The 18927-nt window shown below is 46.2% G+C and overlaps 1 protein-coding gene across 1 annotated transcript in view; it reads left to right on the forward strand.

Annotated features, from left to right (window-relative positions):
• The window catches only part of LOC120017629 (neurotrypsin-like), a 29278-nt gene extending 17468 nt beyond the window's left edge, over positions 1-11810 (forward strand). The window contains exons 6-14 of the mRNA XM_038960514.1: positions 6644-6791; positions 7606-7784; positions 7876-8017; positions 8132-8346; positions 8515-8656; positions 8802-9080; positions 9829-9951; positions 10252-10532; positions 10700-11810. Of these exons, the coding sequence (XP_038816442.1) occupies positions 6644-6791; positions 7606-7784; positions 7876-8017; positions 8132-8346; positions 8515-8656; positions 8802-9080; positions 9829-9951; positions 10252-10532; positions 10700-11019 (1829 nt within the window). The 3' untranslated portion in view covers positions 11020-11810. The remainder of the gene's footprint in view (positions 1-6643; positions 6792-7605; positions 7785-7875; positions 8018-8131; positions 8347-8514; positions 8657-8801; positions 9081-9828; positions 9952-10251; positions 10533-10699) is intronic.
• The last annotated feature ends 7117 nt before the right edge of the window (positions 11811-18927 follow it).

Genomic DNA, 18927 nt, shown 5'->3' on the forward strand with positions numbered 1-18927 from the left:
GGAACCCTCTACCCCGCCGTCTGGAGTCCATGATGCGGCGCACCGTGTAGACAGGACCACCTCCGATCATCCGAGGAGGACGAGGAGGAGGGGGCAACAGAGGACTGAGGAGAACCGGCTTGATGCAGGAGACATGAAAGGTGGGGTGTACTCTAAGCGTTGCAGGCAACTTCAGTCGAACCACAACAGGATTAATGATTCTCTCCACCACAAACGGACTCAGTCCGTAGAGGAAGATCCCGTGTAGCCAACCAAACCTTATCTCCGACGGTATAAGCGGGGGCAGGAATACGGCAACGATTCGCCTGGATCTGATACCGGTCAGAAACTCTAAGGAGGGCCTTCCTGGCCCGATGCCAGGTCCGGTGGCAACGACGAATGTGGGCCTGGACAGAGGGAACCGAGAGATCCCTCTCCTGAGAAGGAAACAAGGGAGGTTGGTAACCATACAGGCACTGGAAGGGAGACATCCCAGTGGCAGATGAAGGGAGAGTATTATGGGCATACTCGACCCAGGGTAACTGAGAGGACCAAGAGGTGGGATCAGAGGAGACAAGACAGCGCAGCGTGGACTCCATCTTCTGGTTGGCTCTCTCCGCCTGACCATTAGATTGGGGGTGAAAACCCGATGTGAGACTGACTGTAGCTCCAATGGCCAAACAGAAGGATCTCCAGACAGCAGAGGTAAACTGAGGACCACGGTCAGAAACAATGTCACTGGGCAATCCGTGGACCCTGAAAACCTCCCTAACAAGGATCTCGGACGTCTGTGGCAGATGGAAGCTTGGAGATGGGGACAAAGTGAGCGAACTTGCTGAATCTGTCCACAATGGTCAGAATGACCGTGTTCCCACCAGAAGAGGGCAACCCCGTGACAAAGTCCAGGGCCAGATGCGACCAAGGTCGCCGGGGAATAGGTAGGGGGTGAAGAAGCCCAGAGCTGGGCCGATTGGTACTCTTATTCTGCGCACAAACAGGACAAGCGGCAACAAACCTCCGGGTATCTTCTCCCATGGCAGGCCACCAAAAACGTCTGCGCAGTAGCGCCATAGTCCGGGCAACGCCAGGGTGACAAGCTATCTTGCTGGCGTGGGACCACTGAAGGACATCAGAACGGACCGACTCAGGCACGAACAACCGACCGGGTGGACCGTTACCGGGGCCGGGCTGCGTCCGAAGGGCCGCCATCACATCCTCCTCAATCCTCCATGTAACGACTCCCACGACAAGGTTCTGGGGAAGAATCGTCTCAGTCTTGGCCCCACTCTCCTCCGTCTTGGAGAACATCCGGGACAAGGCGTCCGCCTTGCTGTTCTTCGACCCAGGTCGGAACGTCAGGGAAAAATTGAAACGTCCAAAAAACAAAGCCCACCTGGCCTGACGGGAGTTGAGACGTTTAGCCGATTGCACGTAAGCCAGATTCTTGTGGTCAGTCCAGACCACAAACGGTTGCTCCGCTCCCTCCAACCAGTGACGCCACTCCTCCAAGGCAAGCTTCACAGCGAGAAGCTCCCGGTTACCCACATCGTAGTTTCTCTCAGCTGGTGAAAGACGACAAGAGTAGAAGGCGCAGGGATGGAGTTTACCGTCAGTGGAGCTACGCTGGGACAGGATGGCGCCCACCCCCACATCAGACGCGTCCACCTCAACAACAAACTGACGGGAAGTGTCAGGTTGAGAGAGAATCGGGGCGTTGGTGAATCGGCTCTTCAAGTTCAGAAATGCTCGGTCTGCCTCAGGAGTCCAACAGAAAGTTCTGGTGCAAGACGTCAGAGCAGTTAAAGGGGCGGCCACCCGGCTGTAATCACGGATAAACCTCCGATAGAAGTTCGCAAACCCCAGGAATCTCTGGAGCTGCAATCTCGTACCGGGCTGGGCCCAATCCCGAACCGCCCGAACCTTCTCTTGGTCCATCTTGATCTCTCCCCTGGAGATGATGTACCCGAGGAAGGACGTAGTGTGGGCGTGAAAATCACACTTTTCAGCCTTCACGAACAGGCGGTTCTCCAATAACCGCTGCAGGACCTGCTTAACATGCTGGATGTGGCTGGAAAGCTCCTTGGAGAAAATAAGGATGTCATCCAGGTAAACGAACACAAACAGACCGATCATATCCCTCAGCACGTCATTCACCAAATTTTGGAACACTGCTGGAGCGTTGGAAAGTCCAAACGGCATCACCTGATACTCGAAATGTCCCATAGGTGTATTGAACCCAGTCAACCACTCGTCCCCCTCCTTGATCCGAACCAGATGATACGCATTGCGTAGATCAAGCTTCGTAAACACAGTAGCACCCTGTAAAGAGTCGAAAGCGGAGCTCATCAAGGGCAAGGGGTACTTGTTCTTGACCGTAATATCATTCAACCCCCGATAATCAATACACGGTCGAAGAGAGCCATCCTTCTTACTCACAAAAAAAAAATCCAGCTCCCAGGGGTGATGACGAGGGACGAATGAGACCTGCAGCCAGAGACTCCTTTATGTAGGTCTCCAGGGCTTCCCGCTCAGGTCGAGAGATACTGTATAACCGTCCCTTGGGAAAGGCAGCTCCAGGGAACAGATTAATCGCACAATCATAAGGTCGGTGGGGAGGAAGTGACTGAGCCTTCTGCTTACTGAACACCTCACCCAACTCGTGATATGTTTCAGGAACCAGGGACAAATCAGGAGGAGCAGACTCACTGACCCGACTGGGGACAGCCTGAGAACAGGCAGTCCTGAGGCAGTTAGCATGGCACTCAATGCTCCAACTAGTTACCTTTCCAGTCACCCAATCGAACGAGGGATTGTGTTCTCTTAGCCAGGGGTATCCAAGAACCAGAGGAACATGGGGGGAAGGCAAAATGAAAAAAGAAATAACCTCTGAATGATTCCCCGACAACAACATCTTAACCGGTTCAGTCCTCATAGTGATCCGTGCCAGACTACTGCCGTTGAGTGGTTGCTTCAATGGCTTCCGGTAATTGCTCCTTGGAAAGCCCCAGCTGTTCCACTAAGTCGGCATCAATGAAGCTGTCATCGGCACCTGAATCGATGAAAGCGTTAATCACTAAACTCTGATTCTTATTTATGAGGGTAGCAGGAAAATGAGGTCTGACAGGGCTCTTGAGGTTGAAACTGGCTCGCTAACAAACCTCCCAAACTTAACGAGCCGAGCAGTTTAACGGGCGCTGAGGACAAACGGAGATGTAATGTTCCGAGCTACCACAGTAGAGGCAGCTGTTGGTCTCATGTCTACGTTGGCGCTCGTCCTTAGTTAACCCGTGCCGCCCCACTTGCATAGGTTCAGGATCTGGCGGCAGGACTCCTCCACTAATCCCGTGTGGGGAAACATGATTAACACCTTCTGGTCCACCTCCTGACCCGAATGGTAACCGAGTAGCTGATTGATTGGACGGGACCCACTGCTTCTCCCTCCTCTCTCGAACTCTGTTATCCACCCTAATAGCTAATGCGACCAAACTGTCCAGGTCACAAGGCTCCGGATAGGAGATCAGCTCATCCTTGAGTTGCTCCGACAACCCCTGGTAAAAAGCCGCTTGTAGTGCCTCCTCATTCCACCCACTCTCCACAGCCAATGTCCGGAACTCAATCACAAAGTCTGCCACGTAGCGAGCTCCTTGGCGAAGAGAGAACAAACGCTTAGCTGCGTCCTTACCTCGGACTGGATGGTCAAAAAGCTTTCTCATCTCTGCCGTGAACTCCTGGTATGACGCCATGCAGGTGTCCTGTTGTTCCCAAACAGCTGAAGCCCATTCCAAAGCTCTACCACGCAGCAGTTCAATAACAAAAGCTATCCTAGCCTTGTCTGTGGCGTAAGAGTGGGGCTGCAGATCAAACACTAAACCACACTGCATAAGAAATGAACGGCATCTTCCCAAATCCCCTTCGTACTTATCAGGCGTCGGTACCTTGGGCTCACGGAAGGAAACCGCTCCAGAAGCGGCAGGTGAGAGGGGTGAAACAGGTGGTGGAGGATCCGTCGGCAAACTGAGCTGATCCTGGATACTCGTCAAGCTAGCAGAGAAATTCCGGACTGAAATCGCTATCTCCTGTAGCGCCGTGCTGTGTTGTCCCAATATCTTCTCCTGATGGGTAATGGCATGGCGAACGGATTCCAGGTCCGCTGGGTTCATTCCTGGCCGGATCGTTCTGTCACGGTTTTCTAACGTAGAACCCAGAAGCAGACTAGGACAAGGAGAGTAAGACGAAGGTGAGTATTTATTTACAAGTTTAAGTGTAGAGATAGAAAGATCCAGGTAGCGGAGCGGGCAGCGGAGTTGAGTTGATGGGATTGAATTGGCAGATCCAAGGGAGTAACAGAAGCCACCGACGACCAGGTAGGGATGGAATGAGTGTTCCGGGGGAATGACTGTAGACAGAGAGAACGGAGGTAAGTTCAAGGCAAGCAAGACGTACAAAACAACAAAACAAACTCTATAAAAATGGAGGCTGATACGCTGGCACGACATACTGTTCATGGCTAACGATCCGGCAGGGAATGGATGTCAGGTCAGAGCTTATGAAGTGGAGGGATGATGATCAGGACCAGGTGTGCAGATAGCTGATGGGATACAGGTGTGGGTAATCAGAGATCTCCCAACTAGCTACGTCATCCGGCAACCAGACAGGGTGCGTTCCAGGACACCGGAAAAACACTCCAGGACAGAACACAGGCAAAAACAGACTCAGGAAGCGGGATTCGTGACAGCCACGTCAGTGACACCGACACCTCACTCCCAGACAAACTTAACACATTCTTTGCCTGCTTTGAGGAAAACAACACAGAACCGCCATTGTGGGCTTCTGATGCTCACGAGGACTGCGAGCTCCTGATCTCTGTAGTCGACATGAGTAGGATTTTCAAGCATGTTAACCATTGCAAGGCTGCCAGCCCGGATGACATACCAAGCCGCGTCCTCAGTACATGTGCAGACCAGCAGGCTGGAGTGTTTACGGACATATTCAATCTCTCCCTATCGCAGTCTGTTGTCCCCACTTGCTTCAAGATGTCCACCATTGTTCCTGTACCCAAGCAAGCTAAGGTCACTGAACTAAATGACTATCGCCCCGTAGCATCGACCTCTGTTATCATGAAGTACTTTGAGAGGCTTGTCAAGGACCATATCACCTCCACCTTTCCTGACATGCTAGACCCACTCCAATTTGCATACCACCCCAAAAGATCTACGGACGACACAATCGCTGTTGCACTGCAAACCGCCCTATCCCACCTGGACAAGAAGAACGATGGAGCTGATCGTAGACTACAGGAGACAGAAGAGGGAAAACACCCCCATCCACATCGACAGGGCCTTAGTGGAGAAGGTTTAAAGCTTCAAGTTCCTAGGCGGGCACCTCACTGAGGACCTGAAACGGTCCCACCACACCGACACCGTGGTGAAGAAGGTGAAACAGCCCCTCTACAACCTCAGGCGGCTAAAGAAATTCAGCATGGCAACTGCGTGGCACTAACCACATGGCTCTCCAGAGGGTGGTGCGGGCAGCCCAACACAACACCAGGGGCACGCTGCCTGCCCTTCAGACCATTACAGCAGTGGAAAAGGAAGGCCAAGATGATCATCAAGGACCTCAGCCAGCCGAGCTATGATCTGTTCACTCTGCTATCATCGATTATAGTGACGGTACAGGTGCATCAAAAGCGGGACAAAGAGACTGAAAAACAGCTTCTATCTCCAGGCCATCAGACTGTTAGCCAGTTAGCCAGTTACCTGCCCGGTACACTGCCCTGCACCTTGAGACTATTTCCCCATGTATATCGTGTTATTGAATGCTAGTCACCTCATATTCTGTTTATATACTGTTGTCTACTAACTGTGCATGTATATACTGTATTATTGACATAGCTCATCCTAATATACCTACTACTGTACATTTCTTTCCAAATTATATAACACACCGCGTATTCATATTCTGTATTCTGTCCCATGCTCACTCTAATATATCTACTCTGGATTGATAATTGTTCTGTCATTTCTTGATTTCTTGTTTAGATTTTATGATTATTTATGTATTTGTATTGTATTTGCAAGACATTCTACTGCGCTGTTTGAGCCAGTAACACAAGACATTCTACTGCGCTGTTGGAGCCAGTAACACAAGACATTCTACTGCACTGTTGGAGCCAGTAACACAATACATTCTACTGCACTGTTGGAGCCAGTAACACAAGACATTCTACTGCACTGTTGGAGCCAGTAACACAAGACAGTCTACTGCACTGTTGGAGCCAGTAACACAAGACATTCTACTGCACTGTTGGAGCCAGTAACACAAAACATTCTACTGCACTATTGGAGCCAGTAACACAATACATTCTACTGCGCTGTAGGAGCCAGTAACACAAGACATTCTACTGCACTGTTGGAGCCAGTAACACAAGACATTCTACTGTACTGTTGGAGCCAGTAACACAATACATTCTACTACACTGTTGGAGCCAGTAACACAAGACATTCTACTGTACTGTTGGAGCTAGTAACACAAGACATTCTACTGCACTGTTGGAGCTAGAAACCCAAGAATTTACCTTCACCTGCTATAACACCTGCAAATCTGTGTACGTGAGTAATGTGACCAGTAAACTTGGACTTTATTTGATTTCTGCTGTATTTTTCAGGCAATGGCGCCCCCTTGAGGTTGGTAGGTGGCCTGGAGGACTTTGAGGGTCGTGTGGAGGTGTACCATGATGGGAGGTGGGGCACCATCTGTGATGACCAGTGGGATGACATCGATGCTGAAGTTGTCTGTCGGCAGTTGGGCCTTGGGTGAGCAGCATTGGGATTCCGATGGCTAGTTGCTTGGAGGATGGTGCTTGACATGCAGCATATGGGTTTTGAATGTGATTCCCTCCACTAAATGTCGTCTAGTACATATGTAGGTAAAAACTAGAGGTTAAACCCTATCAGTGGTAGCAAACAGCAATGGTTCCCAGGCTTGAAGTTACCCACCAACCAAAGCTCTCTGCTCTCCACAGAGATGGAGGCACTCCTGCTAGGATAGCCTTTTTACACTGCTACATTCCCACTGAGTGAACTATATCAATATAGATGAACGGAAGGCATGCATTTTTGATGGCCTACAGTGTTTTGGGTTGTTGCTCTGCTGGAGGAGAGGAGCCAGTTGATCCAGATTATTCAGACGTCATCGCCACTCTTAGCAGGTCATCTGGCTTCTGACGAATAAGGGCCTGCAAAGCAAGCCACTGGGGAATTCTCTCTGCTCAGACACACATGTATACACATGTACACACACACACACACACACACAATGATTGTCTTACAGTACAAAGAGTGGATAAACAAAGAAAGTGGATCTGTCCCAGGACTCATTTCAGATCATGAATCATATATCTCTCCATAACTATATTTGGTGTGTGTGAGTGTTTTTTGTGTCGTGTATATGTGTTTCTCTGCTGTGTAAGTGCATGTGTGTGTGCTCTGTACAGTACGTATAAGGCCTGTTTACTTGGTGGGAATGCATTTTATATGTGCACATCAGGATGATCCTTGAGTGGTTGCCATATATTGTTTACATGTCCATATATGGTCATTGTGTATGCCTGTGTGTGTGTCCACTCAGGGGGGTACCGAAAGCGTGGACGTGGGCCCACTTTGGTCAGGGCTCTGGACCCATCTTCCTTGACAGGTTGCAGTGTACAGGCAATGAGCTTTCCCTGGAGGAGTGTCCCCACAACAACTGGCAACAACACAACTGTGACCACATGGAGGATGCTGGCGTGTCCTGTAACCCATATACAGGTCAGGAGTCAGGACAGGAACGCTTTGTGAACATACACATATTTGTATGGAAAACACATACACACTGTCTCATACACACACCGTGTTGCAGATGGTGTGGTGCGGCTGGTGGGGTCTGACAGTCCCTGGGAAGGTCGTCTGGAGGTGTACCACTCTGGGGACTGGGGTACGGTGTGTGATGACAACTGGACTGAGCACCATGCACAAGTGGTCTGTAGACAGCTGGGCTTCAGGTTGGTCTACAGGGGTCCTTTTATGTACAAATACAATGTACTGGGAAAGTGAATTAGGTTTAACTGTAGTAGTATTGTAGTGATACTGCAGTAATGGCGTGTTTGGTCCAGCAGAGGGCGTGCAGAGGTGGCGTCAGACGGGCTGTACGGGGAGGGCACAGGGCTAATCCTGCTGGATGAAGTGCAGTGTAAGGGCTCAGAGGGCACCCTGCTGGCCTGCGGGCACGCCGAGTGGGGACGCCACGACTGCTCCCACAGCGAGGACGTAGGGGTGCGCTGTGAGAGGGGAGGTGAAACCAACGAGGTGCCAGGGCTGCCACACATCACAGGTAGGCCTGTACTCGCTGTACCCACTGAGACCTCATAAGACCTCAAATCAGAATTGCTATCAACATATCTCAGTTAGATGTCTATCATATTGGAAAGAAAAGTAAAATTGAATATTGTTATTATGGTAATATATTGTGGTTTATTGTGTTTCTCTGTTCTGGCCTCAGGCCCTCTGGTTCGACTGGTTGCTGGAGAGAGCCGGAAGGAAGGGCGTGTGGAAGTGTTTCTGAATGGCCAATGGGGGAGCGTGTGCGATGACGGCTGGAATGACATCAACGCTGCAGTGGTCTGCAGGCAGCTGGGATTTGTGTAAATATGGATTCTCTCTCTCATGTTTGCCATTGTATCATATATCCTTTCTACTTCATATCTCACTGCCAAGTATGTGGTTTCCTTTAACTGCCAGGGCCACTTTGGAATATTAAGATTCACCTTCCCTGTCTCTCTTCTTCAGTGGGGTGTCCAAGGCTCGCTCCATGGCCTATTTTGGAGAGGGCCAGGGCCTTATCCACCTGGACAATGTTAGGTGCACAGGGGCTGAGACGTACCTGGGGGAGTGTCCGGCCGAGGGAGAAGATGCCCATGACTGCCGGCATAGTGAGGATGCAGGGGTCATCTGTGACTACGTACCCGAACCGGTGGGGGACGGCGCCATAATAACGCAGACCTGTGGCATGAGGCCAAACACACAGCGACGCAGGAGGAGGATTATTGGTGGAGACAAGTCAATCAGGTACGCTGGTGGAAAAAGTACCCAAATTGTCATACTTGAGTAAAAGTAAAGATACCTTAATAACTCAAGTAAAAGTGAAAGTCACCCAGTAAAATACTACTTGAGTTAAATTTAAAAAAACATTTGGTTTTAAATATACTAAGGTATCAAAAGTAAATGTAATTGCTTAAATATACTTAAGTATCAAAAGTAAAAGTATAGATCGTTTCAAATTCATTATATTAAGCAAATCAGACGGCACTATTTTCATGTTTTTTTACATTTACGGATAGCCAGGGCCACACAGAGCCAGTAGGGATGATCAGGGATGTTCTCTTGATAAGTGTGTGAATTGGACCATGTTCCTATCCTGCTAAACATTCAAAATGTAACGAGTACTTTTGGGTGTCAGGGAAAATTTATGTAGTAAAAAGTACATTATTTTCTTTAGGAATGTAGTGGAGTAAAAGTTGAAGTAGTCAAAAATATAAATAGTAAAGTACAGTACACACACACACATACACACACACACACACACACACACACACACACACACACACACACACACACACACACACACAAACACACACACACACACACACACACACACACACACACACACACACACACACACAAACAGATTCTCAGCGGTTCTATTACCGTATGACTGCATAGATATATGCAAACACATACACAAGTCAAATCATAACATCAAATCAACCATGATCTATTTCTGCTAATGTTCTCTCTCCTCCCCTGGGTGTGGTAGGGGGGACTGGCCTTGGCAGGTGTCTCTGTGGCTCAAGTCCCAGTCCAAAGGGAACCATCCACTGTGTGGAGCCACGCTCATCAACTCCTGCTGGGTCCTGACTGCTGCACACTGCTTCAAGAGGTGGGCCACAAAGACATCTAGTGCCCAATGATGGAATTGCAGTGACCACATTATATAAAATTACAAGTGTAGCATACAGTAATGTAGTAATGTAGCATAAACATATGTCAATCATTTTATCAAATATTATTAATAAGAGATTGATGTCATGCCACTTATAAGTGATACTTGTATTTGAGTCACTGCCTTGATCATTTCAATTCAAATGTGTTTTTCTTGGCAGGAGATAATCAAGTCTTGTTTTCAGCTTGGCTTAACCTCCTCAGACCTTAATTCCCTCTCTGACCTTTTCTTTCCTAGGTTTGGCAGGGACCCATCTCGCTACGTGCTGCGACTGGGTGACTACCACACGGAGGAGAGGGATGACTTTGAGCGCAGCCTGTCCCCAGAGCTCATCGTCATCCACAGGAAGTACCACAGCCAGGGCTCGGAGTATGATATCGCCCTACTCAGGCTGAAGGGCACCGAGGGCAACTGTGTGGCCTTCAACCCTCATACCAACTCAGCCTGCCTCCCTGCGCCTGGCAACAAGTGGGGCAAGAGGCCTGCCGCCTGTGTCATCACAGGGTGGGGCATCACAGGTACTGACCATGAGCCTCTCTGTTACGGAGAGTTCCCTGTGTGTTTACATTGGAATCAGCCATTTGATCTGTTCTTTGCTCAATATTTATATGACAGAACATTTCCATTTATTTTGGCCACCTCACTCTTATCTCTCTGTCTCATTCTCTCTCTCTCTCTTTCTCAGACTCGGAGTACTCCCGTACTCTGCTGCAGGCCTGGGTTCCCCTGCTGCCCTCCTGGAAGTGTAAGAAGCGATACGGCGAGCGCTACACCAGCCGCATGCTGTGTGCGGGCAGCCTGTCGGACCGTCGGCGCGTGGACAGTTGCCAGGGTGACAGTGGTGGTCCCCTAGTATGTCAGGGGGAGGGTGGGCGCTGGGTGCTGACGGGGATCATTTCCTGGGGTCATGGCTGTGGTGACCCCTCCTTCCCCGGGGTGTACACGCGGGTCAGCAGGTTCCTGCGCTGGATTGACCAGGTCACCAACAACCCACCGAAAATCTGATGCTGCCACCGTGCCATTGGACAGCCAGTGTTATCACATGAATTTGGGGTTGAGGGGGAGGTGGGGGGATTAAAGGAGCAGTGACCTGTTAGAGAGGGTTACCACACCCTGGTATCTGCTCCTGGTCTCACCCACATCCAGCAGAGTGCTTTTAAGTCCCTTTTTTCGCCTACACTTGGAGAAGCCTGTAAATGGCATTGTGCATTCTTGATTTTGTGGAATTAACACTTTGACGAGAGCATTTAATGCACCAGAAAGCCAGACTGCATAGGTGAATGACATTGCACTATAATGCATGCCATACTATCACCCTGCAACACCTGTGAATGGCCAATTAATGGTGCCATTGGGAGTAAGTCTAGTCAGGAGCGTTAGGTGGAATATCTTTAAGGTACAAGATTGTATATGTAAAGTACATACAGACATGTGGCTTTTAAATGAATATGGTTTCATGAACATTCCAGTTGTTCATGCATTTTTACTTATGCCTACACTAATGTGCTCCACTCTTGATTGAAACAATTGGTCAAATTAGTCAGTGTACAGATCGCTGGTTTAGACCATAGGAGAGGCATGAGTGGGCCTTTACGAGGCTCTGTACATGTGGCAATGATGACATGGCTACTCACAATGGCTTAAATGAGGTCCTGCCTGTTTGCCTGCCTACCCACAGTATCTATCTGTCTACCACTTTATCTTAGAAGCTGCACATCCCTACTATCAATGTTATGTGAAGCCAGATGTGTGTGTGTGTGTGTGTGTGTGTGTGTGTGTGTGTGTGTGTGTGTGTGTGTGTGTGTGTGTGTGTGTGTGTGTGTGTGTGTGTGTGTGTGTGTGTGTGTGTGTGTGTGTGTGTGTGTGTGTGTGTGTGTGTGTGTGTGAGAACGTTTGTGTGTGAGTGTGTGTGTGCGTGTGTGCACTGTCAATTAATTGTTCATACAGCATCTCAATTCAGGCCTTAGACCATATCTTTGTGTTTTTGTCTCAAGTTGCAGTGCAATTGCCAAATGATCAATGCAATCTTCTCATCATTCTTATAATTTATTGACACACATTAACACATCGTACAGACTTACAAAGCCTACACAGTGCTGACGTAGCATTTGTTCCATGTTTTACCTGGTCACATTCCACTCTGCTACTGAATAGATGTCTAGAAATGTAACCACACATGCTTAATACCCCTAAGCTTCATGTGGTAATTACTAATGCAAAATTCTAAACTATCTGGCTGTTTAGAAGACCCTTTGGTTTAGTACTCTAATCTATCCCGATAGTAAATAGATCTAACTACTACCTAATACCACCTGTACACTTGATGGAATGTTCTTTTACAATTTAACATTCAAACGTTATTTTGTTTTATGGGGCTTTCAGTCACATGACTGCATGTTTTCGATTGTCACTGAACAGTACAACTAATTATTTTGTGATATCATTTTTTTAATGACATCTGTGATTTGTTTTTGCACATGCACACAGGATTTTGACACATAATAAAGTTCCTTTCTATACTTCCTTTAGAATTCTGAAATGCTAATCTGTACATGATGAAAATGAGTTACACAAACATGATGTGGTTCATTTGGATGCCAATTTTGTTAGCTTAAAATGATGAAATATACACTGAGTATACTAAACATTAGGAACCCCCCCCCCCCCCAATGCTTCCCACAGTCAAGTTGGCTGGATGTCCTTTGGGTGGTGGACCATTCTTAATACACACGGGAAACTGTTGAATGTGAAAGACCCAGCAGCATTGCCGTTCTTGACACAAACCGGTGCTCCTGGCACCTATTACCATACCCTGTTCAAAGACACTTAAATATTTTGTCTAGCACATTCACCCTTGAATGGCATACATACACAATCCATGTCTCAATTGTTTCAAGACTTAAAAATCCTTCTTTAACCTGTCTCCTTCCCTTCATCTACACTGATTGAAGTGGATTTAACAAGTGAATTCAATAAGGGATCACAGCTTTCACCTGAATTCACCTGGTAAATCCATGTCGTGGAAAGAAAGTGTTCTTAATGTTTTGTATATTCAGTGTATATGCAATATTTCAAATGGACTGCTAGAAAAGTTATTGGTGAGTGGAGTGGAAAATTCCCTTTTCTAATGTGCCATCATCGAAAATAAATATTAGACAGTATGCCAAAGTAAAAGCAGTAAATCTTCAGACTCATATCTTGCAAGTACTCTGTAAATAATACCTTGAATGTGAACGTGAATGTACTGTATAATGTGTTTTTGAGAGGTGTCATTAAATATCTGCATCACACTTGTGTTTCATAACTATTATGTGGCAGGGGGCTACAAGGAATATCACTCATCCTGCTCAGTATTAGAGCTCTAATGACATGTCTTATTCATCATGATATTTTCCTATAGCCTAATTTTCCTTGAAGGCACCTTGGGTATTGGAGTTTTCAGCACATGGAAGATTATGTTATTATTTCAGTAGGATTATGATGGGAGATTGAATTGCACCTTGAAACCCTCTCATTTACTTCACTCCGAGTGTTTCAAGATCACGGTCAGAAAATTGTGCTGCATAAACACTTATTTTGTTTTACAGTATGTCAGTGGTGTGTTTGCAGTGTTTATAGAACAAACTATAATTCATTGGAATGTGAACAAGATTGGTATTGTTGGTGCTTAACTGCTACACATTCACAATTGGTGTACACTGTTGCAATACTACCTGCACAAGAGTAATCATTGTTGTTGACAAAGGAAACTTTTATAAACTAAACTGGCACTCTGGCTCTAATCCCTGGAGGCAAAGCCTGTCGGGGAGCAGGCCCATTGAGCATCTGAAGTTACTTGCTATGTGCCTGAAGTATGTCAGAAATAAAGACAGACTGCAGAAAGGGAATCCAGGCTGGGTCTTCCTAAAATCCTACTAGGCTTGCTCTGTGAATGTTAGAGCAGCTCCTTTTGAAACTATTCTCTCATTCCTGTGTGTATATTCAGACTGCTGGCAACTTCTTAGGCCTTGGATTAGCTTCCTCTTTTGCATTAGGCAGCTTTTGATTACTGTGGCAGATACTTTAAGGAGGAAAAACACTGATAGGCTACACTGAGAGGATAAAAAACTGACATCAAAACACTTATATTTTATATTGAATTGCTTAAGAGACATCATAACTGGCCAATGTATCAAATAGAGGTCATGGTCATTGTCACCACTCTCACATCATAATGTACTGTAAACCATGTTTACCACTTCGCACACACTTCTCAACCGACTATTAGATTATTAATTTAATGGTATTATAATTGTTGAATTATTTTGGGTGGCTATGATATGCATGAAACAATAGCTTGAGTAAGCAAAGGAACAACATGGACATTCTCTATTGCATAACATGCTTTGAGCATAAAAGGTTGTCAAAACCAATTAGGCCATGAATGCAGACAAAAAAATGTGTTGTTCAGAGGGAAATTATTGACTACTCTGAAAGCTGAGCGATAGTTAGGATAGAATTGTGAGAAGGGTCAACTTTGATGGTCCGGTGCCTATGCCCCTATCTGTACGGCCAGATGAGAGCTTGACTCCAGTGAATACGAGGCAGAAGTTAAAATCAGCTGATAGAGGCGACAGTCTTGCTGGAAGAAACTGATACACTGATTGTAAAGGAGGTGGATTTTATGCCGTTTATTGCGTGATAGAAATTGGACATAATTGTATGTGCGGCTGAAAAGTGTCTGGGTCTGGAATTAATAGCAGAAGCATTGCAGAGAATACTGACTGAAGATATTCCCTCCCGGCCACTGAGACTGTGAAAGGATGTGATTTGGACTGTGACTGAAGGCGTACAATGTTTTTTTAAATGTTTTTATTTTTTTCAGTTTGTGTGATGTTTTCCCCCAACATCCTTTCCTGCAATGGACCTTTTTCCCCAGTTTACTACCATACAGTAGGTGGCGGCATGCACCTCTAACGTTTGCGGACCACCATAATACCATAGAAGAAGAAGAAGAAGAAGAAGATGAAGAAGACGGCCTTGCTGAAGCCTAGGAGAGCAGAAAAGCCAACTGAGCCACTAAAGTTGGTGGAACTTTGGGAGAAATGGTGGAAGTGGATGTCGAGTTGGAATCAAGCAGCCTGTCGAGAGAAGTTTGTGAAGATGGATGTCCTGAATGGACAACAGAAGTGTCTGAAATTGGAGTGGAGGATAACAAATAGTTTTTTGTTGGGATGCATTTGTTCAGTTAAGGATGCAGATGTGGGAGACCCATTTGAGGTGTCGAAAATGTTGAAGTAGGTCTATGCTCTAAGAAAAGTGAGTTTATCAGAGTGGCCAGGAATGGTCTTATTCTGATTAATTGTATTTCTGAAGAGCAGAGGAAGATTGCAGTGGGCCTCAAAAGAATCCAGACAGCAGAAGTATCCTGCTTTGAACTTCAGAGCAGAGCGCCCGTCAAAGGAGTCATCTCAGGGGTGGCGACGGATGTTCAGGTTGAATACCTGAAGAGAATTCCTGCTGTGGTTGGTGCCCGGGGTCGAGACGCTAGGTGAATGGAGAAAATGTTTAAAGTTGGTCCGGTTGATTTTTGATAAAGAGCACCTACCTACACATGTGAAGCTTGCTTATGTAGGGAATGCTGTAAGGGCCAAATTCAGACTTAGGAAATGTAGGCCTATGTCTTTCCTACACACACCTTTCCTATGCACTTCTCAATAGTTGGTATTTAGACTTACCTTATGCAGGTGTGTAAAGGCCTTTGCAGGCGTGGTTCCCTTGTGCACGCTGATTGAATGTAATTCAACCTCTGGAAACCCTCCCACTAGCTGGCCAACATATTTTATTTTGCCGTTTTACTCAATAGGGTTTTCAGTACATTTATCTAAAGCCATCACTTTAAATTTGGTGTACCTTTAATTTGAATTTTCTCAACAGACTAACTAAATGGTGAGAACACTTAAGAAAATTAGGGATCAATGAAAGAAAGCCATGTAAATACACTCATATTCATCTCCTTTTCAGCACCAATTTATAGATTTAAAGATACTCTGATCTTCTATATTATTTAGGGTTAGGAAAGTATTTTTATGAATAATAAAAAAAACAGGTTTGGAGAGTCTTTATGCACAAAATATATTGGTGAATCAAAAATAGTGCTTTGATTCATCCTGAAAGTTGTCATATTCAATTGTCCAATCCATGAAATAGTGTACAATGGATTGAATAGTAGTCCTATAAATCTACCCTAATAATCCTCACTAATCATGGAACTGTGATGACAATGGTCCAGTTGTCGTGAACTGTGCACCAGCCTCCAGGTTTAAACTGCTATGTCTGCATTACAAAATAACTCAAATAGGCTACATGTTCCAAATTATTTCACAACTTGTAATACGTTAGCCTTATATGATTCCCTATTGCTAGCGATCCTCAGGAACAAACACATGAACACGACAGAGGAAAGAAAGGTAAAGTAATGATGTAATGGAATGATGAAAAATGTAAGGAAACTGACAAGTCAATGACAGTTATAAATGTACAGTTGAAGTCGGAAGTTTACATACACCTTAGCCAAATACATTTAAACTCAGTTTTTCACAATTCCTGACATTTAATCCTAGTAAAAATGCCCTGGCTTAGGTCAGTTAGGATCACCACTTTATTTTAAGAATGTGAAATGTCAGAATAATAGCAGAGAGAATTGTTTATTTCAGCTTTTATTTCTTTCATCACATTCCCAGCCGGTCAGAAGTTTACATACACTCAATTAGTATTTGGTAGAATTGCCTTTAAATTGTTTAACTTGGGTCAAACGTTTCCGATAGCCCTCCACAAGCTTCCCACAATAGTTGGGTGAATTTTGGCCCATTCCTCCTGGCAGAGCTGGTGTAACTGAGTCAGGTTTATAGGCCTCCAGGCTCGCACACTCTTTTTCAGTTCTGTCCACAAATTTTCTATAGGATTGAGGTCAGGGCTTTGTGATGGCCACTCCAATACCTTGACTTTGTTGTCCTTAAGCCATTTTGCCACAACTTTGGAAGTATGCTTGGGGTCATTGTCCAGTTGGAAGACCCATTTGCGACCAAGCTTTAACTTCCTGACTGATGTCTTGAGATGTTGCTTATATATACCCACATAATTTTCACATAAAAAGGAAGGGGAAGAGGGATTTTTTTGGGGACTTCCGGAGTGTACATTGGAAGACTTGCAAGGGGCACTGCGCCGGAAGATGGCCCGCCCTCCCAGGCTCCCCTTGAGCCTGTGTAGGGCTCAGATCTGTTTTATTATCTATATATACAAATATATGTGGACACCTCTTCAAATGAGTGGATTCGGCTATTTCAGCCACACCGATTGCTGACAGGTGCATAAAATCGAGCACACAGCCATGCAATCTCCATAGACAAACATTGGCACGCCTCCAACTCAATCATCAAGTTTGCAGACAACACAACAGTAGTGGGCTTGATTACCAACAACGACGAGACAGCCTACACGGAGGAGGTGAGGGCACTCAGTGTTGTGTCAGGAAAACAACCTCTCACTCAACGTCAACAAAACAAAGGAGATGATCATGGACTTCAGGAAACAACAGAGGGAGCACCCACCTATTCACATCGACGGGACAGTAGTGGAGAAGGTGGAAAGTTTTACGTTCCTCAGCGTACACATCACAGACTAACTGAAATGGTCCACCCACACAGAGAGTGTGGTGAAGAAGGTGCAACCGCGCCTCTTCAACCTCAGGAGGCTGAAGAAATGTTGCTTGTCACCTATAACCGTGACAAACTTTTACAGATGCACAATCGAGAGCATCCTGTCGGGCTGTATCACCACCTGGTACGGCAACTGCACCGCCCTCTACCGCAAGGCTCTCCAGGGGGTGATGTGGTCTGCACAACGCATCACCGGGTTGCAAACTACCTGCCCTCCAAGACACTTACAGCACCCGATGTCACAGGAACGCCAAAAAGATCATCAAGGACAACAATCACCTGCCTGTTCACCCCGCTACCATCCAGAAGACGAGGTTAGTACAGGTGCATCAAAGCTGGGACCGAGAGACTGAAAAACAGCTTCTATCTCAAGGCCATCAGACTGCTAAACAGCAATCACTAACTCAGAGAGGCTGCTGCCTACATGGAGACTCATATCACTGGCCACTTTAATAACTGGATCACTAGTCACATTAAACAATGCCACTTTAATAATGTTAACATATCTTACATTACTCATCTTATATGTACGTATATACTGTACCTTATACCATTTATTGCACCTTGCCTATGCTGCTCGGACATCACTCATCCATATATTTACATGTACATATTCTTATTCCATCCCTTTAGATTTGTGTGTATTAGGTAGTTGTTGCGGAATTGTTAGATTACATGTTAGATATTACTGCACTGTCAGAACTAGAAGCACAAGCATTTCACTACAGTCGCACCTGTTAACCATGTGTATGTGACCAATAACATTTGATTTGATTTTACCCTTACTGAGGAGCTCAGTGACTTTCAACCTGGCATCGTCATAGGATGCAGCTTTCCAACAAGTTAGTTCGTCAAATTTTGCCCTGCTAGAGCTCCCCCGGTCAACTGTAAGTGCTGTTATTGTGAAGTGGAAACATCTAGGAGCAGCAACATCTCAGCCACGAAGTGGTAGGCCACACAAGCTCACAGAACGTAACCGCTGAGTGCTGTAGCGAGTAATAATCGTCTGTCCTTGGTTGCAACACTCACTACCAAGTTCCAAACTGCCTCTGGAAGCAACATCAGCACAAGAACTGTTTGTCTGGAACTTCATGAAAGGGGTTTCCATGGCGGAGCAGCCGGACACAAGCCTAAGATCACCATACGCAATGCCAAGCGTCGCCTGGAGTTGTGTAAAGCCATTGGACTCTGGAGCAGTGGAAACGCGTTCTCTAGC

Source organism: Salvelinus namaycush, chromosome 22, assembly GCF_016432855.1.
Source record: "Salvelinus namaycush isolate Seneca chromosome 22, SaNama_1.0, whole genome shotgun sequence".
In the NCBI taxonomy this organism is placed as follows: Eukaryota; Metazoa; Chordata; class Actinopteri; order Salmoniformes; family Salmonidae; genus Salvelinus; species Salvelinus namaycush.